At 34.8% G+C, this 16,692-nt stretch overlaps 1 protein-coding gene across 1 annotated transcript in view; it reads left to right on the top strand.

Annotated features, from left to right (window-relative positions):
- The window catches only part of LOC129919550 (protein sax-3), a 93,475-nt gene that overhangs the window by 73,800 nt on the left and 2,983 nt on the right, over positions 1–16,692 (top strand). The window contains exons 4-11 of the mRNA XM_056000471.1: positions 418–702; positions 812–952; positions 1,016–1,147; positions 1,288–2,616; positions 9,623–9,718; positions 9,816–10,059; positions 10,154–10,314; positions 10,529–10,712. Of these exons, the coding sequence (XP_055856446.1) occupies positions 418–702; positions 812–952; positions 1,016–1,147; positions 1,288–2,616; positions 9,623–9,718; positions 9,816–10,059; positions 10,154–10,314; positions 10,529–10,712 (2,572 nt within the window). The remainder of the gene's footprint in view (positions 1–417; positions 703–811; positions 953–1,015; positions 1,148–1,287; positions 2,617–9,622; positions 9,719–9,815; positions 10,060–10,153; positions 10,315–10,528; positions 10,713–16,692) is intronic.

Below are 16,692 nucleotides of genomic sequence, written 5' to 3'. Positions count from 1 at the left end.
CAACACAACCAATGACTACCAAGTATGAAGTAAAGTGTTTTCTGATGGAATATACATGCCTGAACGCGTTAAAAATAGTTTTCGTACGCTACACCCTAACAAAACCTTAAGAAAACGGAAAAACTGTGCCAGGTGTCGGTAACTGGGTAGTTTACCCTATGTTAACTTAAAGATTTAAGTTCATATTTTAGGTCAGTAATGTTCAACCTAAACCAAAGCGATAGTTAAAAATCTCTTTACTCTTCCAGTTTTATTACATAATTCACCTATAGATTCTTGAAGTCCTGAAAAAACAAATACACCAAAACCTGCTATTTCTTTAAATCCCTACTCATTTTGTTTAAAGTTCAAATTTAACTTTTTCACGTAGCTATCTTAAAATAAATCATGTCAACGTTTATTTTGTTTGTTTTCAAGTCCTTCGAGATGAATTCCGTTTGGAACCTCAAAATACCCGAATCGCTCAAGGAGAAACAGCTCTTCTGGAATGTGCGGCACCTCGTGGAATACCTGAACCTATTGTAACCTGGAAAAAAGGTGGCCAAAAACTTGAATTGGATGGCAACAAACGTATACGCATTGTTGATGGTGGCAATTTGGCAATTCAAGAGGCCCGTCAAAGTGACGAGGGTCAATACCAGTGCGTAGCTAAGAACCCAGTTGGTGTTCGAGAGTCAGTTGCTGCCATCCTTAAAGTTCACGGTAAGATATTTTTGTTTTTTGTTTATTTTTATTTTCTTAACCTTGACAGATTGCCCACAGAATGAGTAAGGTGAACGCATTTTTTTTTATCTCTTGCATGTCCAAACAGTTAAACCATTTATTATCCGAGGGCCACATAACCAAGTTGTGCTGGAGGGTTCTTCGGTGACATTTTCTTGCCGTGTAGGAGGTGATCCAATGCCAGATGTACTTTGGCTTCGCACAGCCTCAGGGGGGAATATGCCTTTGGGTAGGATTTGAATGTCATTTTTTTTCTTTTAGGAAGGACAATTATTAAGGTTTTGTATTTTAGATCGGGTACATGTTTTGGAAGACCGGTCATTACGACTGGAGCGTGTCACCTTGGAGGATGAGGGAGAGTATAGCTGTGAGGCTGACAACGTTGTGGGTTCTATTTCAGCTGTTGGCACCTTGACAGTTCATTGTAAGTAATAAAAATTTAATTAAATTCCTCATTACAATTTTTAAACAATTTGGGGGTTACCCTATGATGTTGAGTTTATGTCAATATAGTCATTTGAATCTAATTAACATTTTTTTTTTGCGATTCATCTTCCTCTAAAGCTCCTCCAAAGTTTGCTGTGAGACCGTCTTCAAAGTCAGTGGACGTGGACTCAGATGTTTCAATCGACTGCCAGGCAATAGGAAGACCTTTCCCAACCATCTTCTGGTCAATTCGAGGAAACCGGTCGCTCATTTTTCCCGGCAACAAGTTGAACCGATTTGAAGCCTCCCCAATAGATAGCAATGGCCGCACCACCCTAACCGTTGGCAAATTCCAACGTTCCGACTCCAGCCTCGTTGTGATATGCAATGCAATCAACGAAGCCGGTGCAGTTAGTGCCAGAGCCCAACTAAGCATCAACTCCCAAGACGACCATCCACCGCCTATTATCATTGCCGGTCCCGTCAATCAAACTCTGCCCGTGAAATCCCTAGCCGTGCTCAATTGCAAGTCAATTGGACATCCCCAGCCAACTGTTTCGTGGTACCGAGACGGTATACCCGTAATTAATTCGAATAAAATAAACATCACTGCGTCCGGAGATCTGGTTATCTCCGACTTGGACCGTAACGAGGATCAGGGTCTGTATACTTGTGTGGTTAGCAGTCAGAGTGGTAAATCAACATGGAGCGGCTACCTACGCATAGAATTACCCACAAACCCGAATATAAAATTCTTTCGTGCTCCGGAAGCATCCAAATGCCCGAGTGCACCCGGAAAGCCAAAAGTTGTAAGCTCAACAAACGATTCGGTGACAGTGGCATGGATGCCGAGTGAAAAGTTTGGTGCCTCCCCATTGCTGGGCTATGCCGTTGAAATGTTTTCCACAAACAAGAGTCGAACATGGATACCTCTGGCCAACAGATTGATGCAAAGTATTTACACGGCTACTGGTCTGGATGCGGGTGCTGTTTACATGTTCATAGTGCGGGCCGAGAATTCGTTGGGCTTCTCACATCCCAGTGCAATTTCGGAAACTTTTACGGCTGGCCAAGTGGTGCGAGAGGAGAAGGATATAATTTTAAGCGAAGCCGAGGCACTTCTGACAGCGAATAGTGCTGTTGAGTTGCTGGAAGCAAATGCCACTGACTCAACTGGTGTACGTTTGGTGTGGGACATCGACAGTGGAAAGTTTATTGAGGGTTTCTACATTTATGCTCGTGATGTGTCTTCATTGGGAACAGCAGCAGCAGTGACGACGACGGCGGCAGCGACCACGACTGGAGGAAGTTATAAAATGTTAACCGTGCTGAATGGTGGTGGGGCGTCAGCGTGTACCATTAGTGCTCTTCAAAAGGCCACAAAGTATGAATTTTTCATTGTTCCATTTTACAAGTCGATCGAAGGCAGGCCCTCGAATGCGAAATATGCAACCACTCTGGAAGATGGTGAGTGTGTGGTATTCTTTTTGTTCTTGTTTGTTTTTTTTTTTGTTATTTAAATAATGGTTGGATTTTCGTATTTTAAAGTGATGGAGATTTCTTTTAATGCTAATTTAAACTCAATTTTACATTAAAGAACTGTTCTCTTCCTTGAATTTAAGAGATTTAATTTCTTCATGAGAGAAATGCATACATAAGTATTTAAATAAGGAAAATGTTAACTTGGATTTCGAAAAAATTGTTATAGCCCCCCTATATGCTATATTACCTTAAGTTGAAAAAAAAAAAACAAAAATGCCGTAGGAAGTGTGTCCAATAGAGCTGCCAGAGTGACAAACTCTTCTAGTTCAAAATACCAATTATAATAATATTTATTAGTTTCTTTTAAGAAGTTGTTGGCGATTTCTTTATTATACAGGGTGCACCGTAGTACATAAAATAAGAGGAATTTAAGGGGTGATTCAAAACATAAATGAATATTTCATTAGGTACAAAATGTGTATGTATCGGAATTTTTTATAAATTTTGCAAGGTTTTTTCGTTTTTTTATTCTGGAAAATAATTGGTTCTATCAAATCTCACACTTGCCATCGGATGTATAGAATTTTTCCCAATATTGTTGCTGAAAGTTGCCTGTGCAGCAGACGATGGACGACAACACATCTTTTTTCAGCAGCAGCACAAAGTTCTTTGACAAAGATCAAGCGAAATTCCCACATCCTCATATCTTTTATTTGTTCTTCTTCATTTCGAACAACCACATTTGATAACCATATTCAAATGAGGATACAAAATTCTTGTAGCCGTGTCCTGTTTTTTTATTTGAAGTCCATTTCGACACCATTAAGTCGATGTGGGCTTTTTACTCACGTATAATTTGTGGACAGTCCATATATTGATAGGTTTTATTTCGGTTGTAGCGATCAATTTGTGACGGCTGGCTAACTAAATTAATTTTCAAAAACTGTTGAGCATAGTTTGACATTTTTTGTTTCTTTCCAAAGAACTGTGGTGATGTTGACACCGTATAGAAGCTTCAACGTATCCTGTCGAATAACCTCTTCCTGATTTTTTAGCTCTTCACTCTTATCGGTCGGTACTCAAATATAAAAATTGTCGAAATAAATTGTATGGTTTTCAAATCTTGTAATATACTTTGTGACAATTTGATGACAACTTTTCCTATTATCCAAATGTCTAGAGTGCCAGCCATAACTATATCGAATCGGTTTAAGTTTTAAATTAGTACGAGGATACATTGCCATCGTAGAAGACAAAAATTCTGCTTCAAATGATAAACCATTTTAGTCGAGAACATTTTGTTCGTCAACACACAAATGAGCATTCTTTGGAATTGAATCCAATCGAATCGGCCAATCAAATTATTCACAACTTTTCTTATACGAAAAATGAGATCGTATCCCAAATCACCTTTCTTTACTCGTTTAGATCTCTTCAGTGAATGATAAATGAATGATCTGCATGAAAACTCCCGGGGAAATGTTGTCAGGAAAAGAGCTCCCATGCGCAAAATTTACAGAATATTGTTACTTTTCCATTTTCATTTTGTTCCCTTCTCGTTAAAAAAGTGCAAAAAGGGAGCACAATTAAAACGGAATAGTGACTTTATTGTGAAAGTTTTGCGATTGGCATTGCCAATTTAGAAACTCTTCTCCTGAATAAATTTCACCGGAATAAGGCTGATTTTAAATCGGACTTATATTTTTAAATCAATCAACTAAAATACATTTCTAAGCTTAATTTACTTAACCCCCTTTGCACTTTGTAATTGCTGTATAGAAAAACTAAAAATCAATCACAATTTCTCATAGTCATTATAAAAGAAAGTAAAGTTGAAGTTAAATTTAATTATAGCTGTAATTTACTTTTCATTGATTTTAAAATGTTTTATTTTAAGAAAACCGCATTATAAAGCTAGATATAGGTTAGGTATACCTACGTTAATAAAATTTAATGTTTATTGACTTGATTGCAACGAAACAACAAAGCCCTCCCTCAATCAAAAGATATCTATCTATGGTGTCTATCATTAATTAAATCAACTGGGGAGGAGTGGGGTGTGGTGTGGTTCGTTCGTTGGTTGAGATATGTGTATAAATAGCAAAATGCAATTTCTCTTCATTACCTATGCAAAAAACACTTTGAAACCTCATTGACATATCACACGCAATTGCTTTCTCTCTACAATTTCCACTGAAGGACGTTATAATGGTATAGATAAGTCGTGTTTTAAGTGAATTTAAGTAATTTAATACAAACATAATCTAAAATTAATCTAGAAAGTAGCTACCTTTAATCATAAATCTATAATGTATTCGTGTGTTTAAAGACTAATGGCATCGAAACCATATGATCGATTTCAATAGAATTTGACAGTTGGTCTTATTGCAGTAGTTAAGAAGTAGTTTGGCTATTACAAGCAAGATCAAATGAAACTTGATCAAAAGTAATTACTTGAAATTTAAAAATTTTTCATTGAAGAGGTTACGTGCCAAAAAACGTGCTTTTGTGTGAATTTTTTTGAAGAGGCTTTTTATTAAAAAACGCAAAAAATCAATGTCACTATAAACTTGTATTTGCAATTGTAACCTTGTTTACAAATATTTATCAAAAGATAATTTTTTTAATTAGAACTTCAATCTCCTTCAGCTTCTTCCTTCAAGTTCCAGCAAATATCTCCTAGCAGAGAGTCAAGTTTTTTCCCGCTGTGTTCGTTCCTCGCTGTTATTTGGTGAAATCGCTCTCCATGCTCTTCAGGTTCAGCAGGAGACTGTTCATTAAATTTATCTGCGTGGCAATGTAGGGAGTGAATTTCAATGAAATTCTAACGCCAAGCAGATGGAAAGCATGTCACATAAATACGCCAGTTTTTTTACCGATTGCCTTACCTTCTTTTATTTTCATTTCGTGGAAAAATGGTTTTCAGTGAAAGCGTGAAAAAATTGCAATAAATTGTAGATAGTTTTAAATAAACATTGAAATGCTTTCTAGTGGTGAAAGTGCAATGAAATCGAGTTAATTAATTTCGATGATAATAATTGTTTCGAATGTAATAAAAAATTAAGAATTAAAATTTTTGTTCCAAAAAAATGGCCCATTATATTGAAACTCAAACCAGACGAAATTTCCAACATTTTATAAAGGTTTGGCTATAACGCAACTCGAACTCGAATACATACCTTGAAGTGCACAACTTGCGACGGCTTGTTGGTGTATTTTTCCAAGATGCACTCTTGTCCTGTTTAGAAAAAGAATCTTTTTAAAATTTATAGATATTCAATATATAATCAAATAATTATTTTGAAAACGATGAACGAAAATTCTTATACATTTAAACATTAAATTTATAAATAAAAAACACACCTGGTTGAGTTTTCATATTGCTTTGGCTATCATTTTTATGTACCTACATATTCGTGCTCTTTGACTGTAATTATGTGTATAAGAATGACTTGGAATGTATCGAAGAGTACTTGATGGCTGGTCTACAAATACTATTATATTTTGATAACATGTGCCCGTGACCTTAGATCCATTTTGAATTTGGCCATGAGCTGAAGCAGTGTCGCCGCTGGGAAATTCAGGCTGGTCGCAAAAAATGTAAAAAAAAGGGGTCACGAGAAAAAAAAGTCGCATTTCAAAATTTTTTTGTGCATGAATCAAAATCAAACCAAATCCATATAAATTGAAAACGAAAACATCAATTCAAGTGTTTTTATTTATTTATTGAAACATTACAACTTAAAAAAAATATTTTCATTTAATACTAGTGGAATATTTACATTTGTATTAATAATTTACATGTTACATATGTACATGTATACTTATACTTACCTATGAAAAAATTAATCGCAAATATATTAAACCCAAAAAATGTATTATTTATAAAAATCTATTTTTAAAACTTAAAAAAAAAAAATCAAATAAAACAAAACAAAAATGTATTTAACCTTTTCGATACTTAATATGTGAAATGTGAACTAATGTCTTTTATTTAACTTATACTAAAATGTATGTCGTATTTTAACAAAAGATTGAAATAAGTATACAAATATGTATATATGCATTCTAGGGTTAAGACCATGACCATTAACATTAAATGCGCCATTCTTGTGTTATAAGCGTTTGAAGGTAGCCATATTGAATTTTTTTTCGGTTTTTTTTAAAACCGAACGTGGAAACTTTTTTATTTTTATTTATAATTTTTCGAAAAAAACTTTGGTAATTTTATATATATATATTTGTTCAAATATCTTATCAGAATCCATTTAAGACTTTTAAATGAAAAGTGCATTGCGTATATTTCGAAATATTGCCATTTCAATACAACCATGTCAAACAAAATTTCGCTTATTTTTTCGATGAGAGCGTTTTTCAAACCCCATTTTCTCCGCTTTCTTTGTTGTTAATATTTTTAGATATTTCTGTATAAAGTACCTATAACCTATAACACAACAAATAAAGTACCTTGGCACTGCTGTTTTTATCGAGAGAAAGTAAAAAACTGGATAATAATCTGGATTTTTCAAAAATCTATAGAGATAAAGTTTTTGCTGCTTTTAACACGTAAATTGTTTTGATTTCAAATATCTCGATGTCGTTTTTTTTTGCACAAAATCTATATAGATAAAGAAAAAAAAAACACCCCTAATATAAATTGTTAGTGGATGGTAGATAATCAAAAATGAAATTCCGTGTTTCCGGAGTAAATTGTTAAGATTTATAAGTGTTTGTAACAGCTTTAATTCTTTTGTTTTGGATTAAAAAAAAAAAATTTAGCCTCGTAAAATTAATCCCAAAATAATGACATATGTATGTACATACATATAAATTTGACCAAAGATAAATTTGTATTCACATCCATATAAATGTTAAAAATTTACTCGCGGCTGGATATTTAATCTGAAATAGGTTTTCACTATTGTTCAAACAACTTAACATTGATTTAAGCCTTGTACGCAGATCGAGCTAAATTTCAGCTCCCATACAAAACGTCTGTAAAAAATGTAGGCTCTGAAAGTTTTTTTTTTATTTTTGAAAATTTTTTATCACTTACGAGTCCCTGTTCTTTAATTTTATCAGGCGATAAATGTTTTTCAACACCTCTATCCAGTTACAGAACATGTGCATGTGCACATGCCTTAAAAGAAAACGATTAATAAAATCATCGATATTTTCAGGTTCGATAAAAAATATCGTTGATGCACTCTTGAAATTACTCATCACTAGCAATAGCAATTGAAACAGTAAAATAACGGAGAAATTTTCACCTCAGTCGAACACATACAAACACAGACATAATTGGAGAGTTTTGTTAAACAGATGCAGAGTGGAGAGTGGTGAAATTACTTACATAATACATTCACGATTCACAACTTAGAAAGAATTGCTAGGCTCACACATTTTTTCTAGAGATGAGTTGGGGTCAAAAAAGTCGCAAGATTTTTAAAAAAGGGTCAAAATAGCCACTTTTTCAAAAGGTCGTCTCATGGTCGCATGGGGCAAAAAAAGGGGTCAAAATGCGACTAAAGTCGCATAACGGCAACACTGAGCTGAACAGTTCTGCTATCAGTGGAGATAAGGGACTCCCCAAACTCGTACCGTAACCTTTTTTAGGAGAATCGGTTTCTGACGGCAAGGTTGACCAAGTGTGCAAATTCTTATTCCAAATATTTAAAGAAGTTTCTTTGGCGCTGAAATTTACGGGTCTAACAATATAATGTATTTGGTTTTATGCACTTTTTAGCTTCCCCGTTAAGGTGGTCCACGCTTGTATATGTACCTATGGTTCCACATCCTATTGGTATGATACTGCTGAATTTTCAGCGTGCTATCTTATGTAGAAGGGGGTGCTGATCGATATTGAAAAATTCTAATTTTTTGGAAAAAAGTAAAAAAAATAATTTTGTTTTCTATTTTTTAAGTTAAAAATTGCTTACAAAAAAAAAACCATCGAAATAATTTCTTAGAAAAGCAAAGTTAATTTAGTCAACAGGTAGTACGCAGACTTTTTTTGCACTTTTTGCTTATTATTAATTATTGCTCACATTTTTTTCGAAAAACAATATTTTATATGTTTTACAAAACCAAGTAAAACTTAAATAAAATATTTGATTTTCAGAAAAAAAACTGTAAAAAATCAAGATAACGTACAAAACTAAAAATTGAACTGTTATCACCACCCTCTTCCGCTTTAGATGGCTAGCTGAAATTTCACTTTTCACATCGTTATAGATAAGTGGAACAAATTTAGTGGGTGGCCCGACCAAAAATCGAAAAAAATATTTTACCCGTAATATTAAAAGATGTATTTTTTTTTTGTGTAATCTTTAGCTAAGCATATCCTGCGATATACTTTATGGGTGCGTCAAAGTAGAAAATAAAAAACAAAACCCTAATAAAGAGTTTAAATTGGGTCTCTTGAAGTCAGCTTGAAACGCCAAGTATATAATCGTACAAACCCCCTTCATGAGAATTTGACACATCAGTTCCGATCATCGCTTCAATACTTTCAGAAAAAATAGCAAAAAACAAAGGTGTTCAACAATATTTAATTTGACAAACGACTTTAATGGATTCTCTGTCAATAATGCTACTTCATTTTGCATAAACAATCTCAATTATAACACTCTCCTATACATTTCAGTCCCAATAGCCTAACTGATGAGCCCACTTTTCTAGATTGAACTGTTGTTAAATTCAATTCAATGCCTTCAACAATGGAACACGTATCTAAAGTTATTGTTTCTCATTCATCCCTCCCTCTTCAGCTACCCCCTAGAAAAGGTAACTCTCTGTCATGTTTTCCAGTCCATCACCCAATTAAATCCCAGCACATACAACATCCAACCATATCTCTTTTTGGAAATCTTGTTATGCTCAGTCTAACACTGAGCACAAGAAGAGACCAACCAAAAACCCATCTGCATTGTATTTCACAATCGAATAATTTTCAAAATTGAATTTCCCATTTCGCAAACTATAACAACAGTTCCTGAATCACCGCCCATGGACATGGAGGCAATCTCATTCAATAGGACTTCAGTGTTCCTAAAATGGCAGCCGCCATCCAATCGTACAGCAAATGGTGCGTAAGCAAATCCACCTAACTCTTGTTTTTTTAATTGACACATTTCTAAATATGCTCTGCCACAATATCTCTATCTCTCCTACATCTCGCGCAGGAATCCTCATTGCATACAATATCATCGTGCAGGGCCTGGACTCGCACAATACCACAAGGATATTCAAGAATATGACAATCGATGCCGCAACTCCGTCGCTGCTTTTGGCCAATTTAACATCTGGTGTTACGTACTACATTAGTGTGGCGGCAGCAACAAAAGTGGGTGTGGGTCCTTTCTCGCAGCCATCGGTCCTTCGAATGGATCCAAGGACACAATCTCTGGACACCGGATACACCGCCAGGTAAGTCAGTTTTGGATGATTCCATAAATTTTAAAACCTCTTCCCCTGCCAATTGTTTGGTATTGCAAATTGTATCTTGTGTATATCCTTGCAGGTATCCTATCAACAGGGATATTGCTGACGACTTCCTAACCCAGACGTGGTTCATCGTGCTCCTTGGATCGATTATAGCCATTATTGTGTTCCTGTTCGGTGCCATGATTCTGTTCAAACGGTATCAGTACATCAAGCAGACTTCCTTGGGTAGCTTACATGGTGCGTTCTGTTCCGTTCCGTTATTGCTCGATAAGATATCACTTTTGTATATTATACATCTGTTTCTATATCCTCTATAACTCTTTCTCATTTATTTTATTGCTTAGTTTGTTATCCTTTTATCGGTTTATTTCTTTTTTTTTGTTCTTTTTCTATTAATCTATAAATAAAAATATATATGTAGTAGCTAAACATTGAGAAAATTGAATTTCAGGAAATCACGCAATCGGAACGGTACGAAAATTTCCAACTTTGCCACTTAATGCGAATGGAGTTTGGATTGATCCAACTGGAGGAGTTTGGCGACAGGCAACGTCTGTTACTACAACAAAAGATCCAATTTCGGATTACGCACCACAACACCTGCATCCGACGTTGCCCCTTCCGGACTATGAAAGGTAGGTTTTTTTTGTTCATGTTAACATAGTTTGTTTGTTTATTTTACACATTCAAAGGCTTTGCCTCACCTACAAGGCTATAGTTCAAAGTTTCTATACAAAAAAAAAATAATATTGCTATGGTTAACAAGTTTTATCGTATCGTATGGCTCAAAGGCACGCTTTTACGTTTTAATCGATATCTATATATCCTTTATGGACACTTTTTGGAAAATATCATTTTGGGAAAAGGTCTTTTGTTTGGTGCGACATTAATATTTCATTCTTTAAGGACACCACTCATATGCGTCAGTTGAAGTGGTTAAGGTCGATGAGTTTGGGATATTAAGATTTTATATCTTTGGTTTTACCTATATAGGTTCACCTATCAACAAACAAACAAAACCCTAAGTGGAGGTAGGCACTTAGGAGTGTTTTAATTATAACATGACAAGCATATCCTGGTTTTATCGCCCTTGTAATAAAATCGTGTGGCTAGAATATTTTTTTATTAATTTATTTGTATCAATTGTTATTAGTTGATGTTGAAGGTTAAAATGGTAATGTGACCTTACAATTTTATTAATTGGAGCAAACAAGTTGATGTGGTGATAGTAATATCGAAAACTGAAAGATAGTTGGTACATATTTCAAAATATTGAAGTTTATTACGTATGTAATGTACTTATTTGTAAAGAAAATATTTTTACCAGCGATACCTATGTACTTACTGACATATCGTTTGGAAGACTTTTTTTTATTGGTTATGTGAACTGAAACTCCACAGGAGTAAAATAAACTTTTGACCGAAAATAAAAAAATTGTTGCCAACTTCACGCAAGTAAAAAGTTTTTTAGTTTTTGTGAATAAAGATTTTAAATGGTCTAATTTCGTATTCTAGATGTTTATCGAGGATATTAAATAAAAAAAATACACAGCAGGAACAGAATTACTTAAGCGTATGTAAGTTGTTTATATTCAAACAAAAAGTTGGCTTTTTCTACGAAACTACTGTTTTTTTTACGGCAAACTGGCTTTTCACGGGCCATAGAATTAGAAAGGCTTTAATTAGAAACAGAAAGATTTTATTAGACGATAAGGAATCTGACTTTATTGCTGGTGATAATTCGGAAAATGATTCTAACTATGTTGAAGAGCAGTCTGACTCCGAGAGTGCCCAGCCTAGAGTGCGGAAGAAGATGAGCATGAAGAAATGCATACTGCTGCACGAAAAAAAAGAAGTTATATTTGAGAAACGTGGTAGGCATTCGAAATCCGATACAGAATCTTGTTTCGCATTTATCAAGTCCAAAAAGTGCAGCTAAAAATATTTCAATCCTCTTCGAGGCTTGGAGTTTACTTTTCACAGACGAAATGATATGCAAAATGGTCATGAATACAAACGAGCAAATAGGGCGCATGTGTAGCGAATTATTGAGACCGTACCAAGGACTGCCGGACATAATTGAAATAAAAGCATATCAGCCTCAAGAAAACCGTGATATAATGAAGATGTCAGAAGATGAAGTCCTTTCAAATATTGTTGAAGCAAAGCTTAAACGCCATCAATAATACGTAATTAGAAATAAAGATCCTAATAGGTTTCATTATTTCAGTTGTACCTTTGCAATAGGTAATTGCTTTGTGAAAACTTAAGCAGTAAAGAAATTGTATGGCAAAACCCATGACCTTCCTCTACGAGGTATTGCCGTCCCATTAAAATCTATTTTGCTAAAACAACAACAGAACTTTCCATTTCCGAGAAGTTAAAAATTAATACTCAAATTCATAATTTAAATCATTCCCAACTTTATATTGAAGAAAAAATCATACAAGGTTCACAAAAGCTTCTTTTTACAATGGTGGATGGCAAAGTTTGCAACGTCTTAACAAATAATATCTCCTCTCAGCGATGCTTGATCTGCAGTGCAAGCTCGAGAGAGTATAATGATATTGAAAAAATGTTGTCCAGACCATATAATCCCAATACGTTGGAATTTGGTCTTTCAGTTTTGCACTGCTGGATTCGAGTTTTCGAATGCATTTTGCATATTGGCTATGAGCTTCCGATCAAAGAGTGGCAGGCTAGGAAAGAGGACAAAAAGGTAGTGGCATCAAACAAGGCTCGAATACAAAAGCAGTTCAAAATTGTTGACCAACCTAAGCCAGGATTTGGCAATTCTAATGAGGGCAATACTGCCAGAAGGTTTTTCAACAATGTGGGCTTTGTTGCTGAAATATTGGGTGTCGAAAAAATCCTCATTAAAAGGCTAACCATAACCATATCAAGTGGATATTGCATCAATATTGAAAAATTTCGACTATACACAATCGATACGGCAAAACACTTTGTCAATACCTACCCTTGGTTTTATATGCCTCCTACAGTCCATAAGTTCTTAATACATGGGCCAGGTATTATTTCATCTGTTCTCTTTCCCATTGGACAGTTGTCCGAAGAAGCACAGGAGGCTCGAAGTAAAGATTTTTATAGATACCGAGAAAATTATTCCCGAAAATGTTCTCGGCGGAAGAGCAATCAAGACGTGTTTAATTCAATGCTGATAACATCAGATTTGTGTCCCGAAATAGTGACTTTCATACAAAAGTCAGAATATTATTTTCACTATTTCGTGTATCTTCAAGGACGTCTAGTAGATAATACATTTTGTGGTTCTAAAAGTGTCGTCTGAAATAGTTCAAATTAAGAAAATCAATGCTTGTGTTATTCTTAGTTTAAATAAGCATAAAGTATTTCGACTCTGCTGGCCTAATCACTCAAACACTAACAGTAGCGAGTTGAATCTTTGACAACGAAATTTTAAGGTTTTGAGCCGAATTATACAACAACGTTTTCCTTGCCAATCAATAAAAACTCAAATAAATCCAAAAATAAAGGATGAACCGGTGAAGAAGGGGCAAAAACATTATTTTATTTTTACATAACGTCTTCGGAGATTAATAAAATGCAAAGAAAAGCTTGTTTATTAATATTTGTTGTTTCAAACGTTATTTGATTTTATCTACGTATTTTAGGAAAATGCGAAATGGCCCAAATTAAATTTAGTAAACTTTTAATGTGCCTGCCTTACTTCCCTTTTTATTTTGTTGATAAAATGTTACCTTTAGCAAATACGTTTTTTTATCATTTTAGTCTGCATAATCATCTTTTCTAGTTTGGTATGGTAGATCCATAAATCTATTCATGTTTTGCAAATTTCAAAACTTAATTACATTATTAGATTATTATCTTCAGCAGTGTGAAACACTTGATCGTCCTTATCCACCTACTCCGTTCCCTCCGCGCCGCACCAAGCCGCTCTCCCACCATTTTAATGTGATGTTGGCAGAACATTTTTATGACTTTAATTTTACCACGACGACGAAAGCCATAAAATTTACCAAAAACAAAACAACTTCTCGAATAAGGAGCCTGTGTTGCGTACCATCTGCCACTAATCGCAGCCACACAGAGTAAAGTACAGCTTACCTACGCATTTTACTTTAAACGAGAATCCTTAGATATATGTATAATTTTAAACCATAAGCATTGAGAAGATAGAACAGTGGAGTAGGGGTAAGAGTAGCTGTACTCGCTTTCTCCCACTTAAGCACATCCTCATTATTCCACTTTATTACTGTGTCACAGTATTGTTCATACACCGCTGGGCGTTGTGCTAGCTGTGTCGTTCTAAGCCACAAAACAGACGCCGCCACCCTCCCCCCCGTGGCATCGTCCTTGTTGGGTACTCGTTCTCGTCCTCGAGGTCGTTCTACCTGAGTTCGCATTTTAATTGAAAATTTTGACAGAAAACCTGTACCTGAAAACAACAGCAATATTTATGAGTTTCATTTGTAGCTTATGGCTTGGAAAGAAGCAAAGGGGAGGGGGGGGGGGGGGGGTTGGCACAACCAGACAAAACGTGAGAATATAATTTTTTTTTGTTCAGTTTTATGTAGATGGGGGGTAGCGTGCAAGGATACAAAAAAAGGGTGGCAATGTGAAGTGAAGTGGAGGCACTTTGACAACGGATGGATTTAATGAGTGGTGTACGAGTGTATACACATATAAACAACAAATGTCCCTAATGATAATTTTATTCCCTCTGTGGTGTGTTTGGGTGCCGATTTGAGAGCAATTGTGATTTTGGAGTCATTTCGTTTTTAATTAATGATGATTACAACAGGGGGACAGGAAGTAGGCATCAAACAACAGCGAATTAAAATAATTTGTTCGTTCAGTTGTGGTAATATTATATAACACGAGTGGCTTCAAGCTGCAGCTACAAGTATGATAGGTTGAAGGTTTATTGACATAATGAAATAAATTGAGAGTACCTACCTATACTTTGCTTGGACATCTGATTCTTAATTGTGTGTATTTTTGCAGTAAACATTTCATAATATAACATTAGTTTTTGTTGGCATTTTAAATATATGTTTACTGAAGACCTTCTTCCCTGACTAAGAAAATCAAATACATCACGGCAAGACGGCAATTTCCGTTTTGATTAGCTTGAATCCAGAGCTTTTGAAGCACAAAGCACAAAACTTCATTCTACAGCTTATCTTACTGATGTTCAATCTGAAAGACTAAATCAAAGCTTAGATTGAAGCAATTTCTGCTTACAATTTATTACCGAAAAATAAATAGAATGGACGAAGGACCACCCCATCAAATTTTGTTGTTTAGAAGACCGTTTCCTAAGGTATGCTATATCTTCATTGGGCTGGGTTTAGAAAAAACCTGCAGACAGTAAATTCAAATACAGTTTGCAACGTCCTCTTCCTTAGAATTACAGTACATAACGCTTATAAGAAACTCGAAAATTGCACAATATTTGTTTCTTATAACCGAGTGTTTCTTATATTCTTAGAACGGATGTAAGAAATAAGTTTCTTATACAAATATACCTTCCCAGTAGTAGATACCACAAACTTATCCTCGCCTAAATATGTATTCAATCCTATTATATAACTACATATTATGTATGTAGCGTAGCTATTATATATTTTTCACAGATTTCTTTTCTATTTTTGAGATTGAAAGCTTTAGTTGTTCACGTTGATGGAATGTTGACAAGGCCAGCTAAAGCATCGAATCGACTAAATCCGTGTTGGCACGCTTCCTTAGTCACTTCTTTAAAACATTTTCCTCACATAAAATCATGTTGGTGGTTTCGGGCGGCTAAAAAATTCAGTCTTCAAATTCGTTACTGTTTTATGAATATATTCCTGTCTTTTTAAATGCGTTGACTGCCGTCTGAATGATGAGCGATTCCCGCCGAGTAATAGTAACATCGGGTTATCTTTCGTTGGATTTGATTGTTTCAAAAAATTTTCAAACCAAGTCAAAAACAAATCCAAACAAACTGAAAGGGGTGGAAATTCACTGACATTTTTATTCGGGGCTTCTTATATGGTGGAAATTTTCTATTTTTTTATGGGACACCCTAACATTATGTTCTACCATATAAACATAGAATGTGGTATTTTTTTTAAATTTAATCCTAGCACTCGTATTAAATGTGTTTTTAATATTTAAATTTAGGGTCACTTAAGAACTTAAGATCTAAGAAATTAAAAAAAATGATCAATTTCAACAAAAACAGAACAGATGAAAAATAAAAAAAAAATATTTAAAAAGTGTACGTTTTTTGAAATCAGGATTTTTGTGCCTGCAAATAACAACAAATGCTGTTTTTGTTCCACCGTAGGTTATGTTGTGTAACTTGTTGTAGGTACTCTTCTATCAATGCAAAGCCACGCTCAGCTTTGTCATTGACAACTCTCATCGAATTAACGATGTCAGTCCTTGTAACATTTAAACGAATCATCTGCTTCCCATAATTCGACGTTTTTGCTGAGAAAATCATGTGGTGCTTCTTTGAAGAAATAACTTCTGGATCTTCTGTTATTTCTTTTTTGTGATATTCAAATCCTATAGTTGCTTACATTTTCATCGAAAAAGGAAAAGGCCATAAGTTCTTCAGAAAGGTAA

This window comes from Episyrphus balteatus, chromosome 1 (genome assembly GCF_945859705.1).
Source record: "Episyrphus balteatus chromosome 1, idEpiBalt1.1, whole genome shotgun sequence".
Classification (NCBI taxonomy): Eukaryota; Metazoa; Arthropoda; class Insecta; order Diptera; family Syrphidae; genus Episyrphus; species Episyrphus balteatus.
Note: the sequence above shows the minus strand (reverse complement) of the source record. Positions and strands in the feature narration are given on the sequence as shown.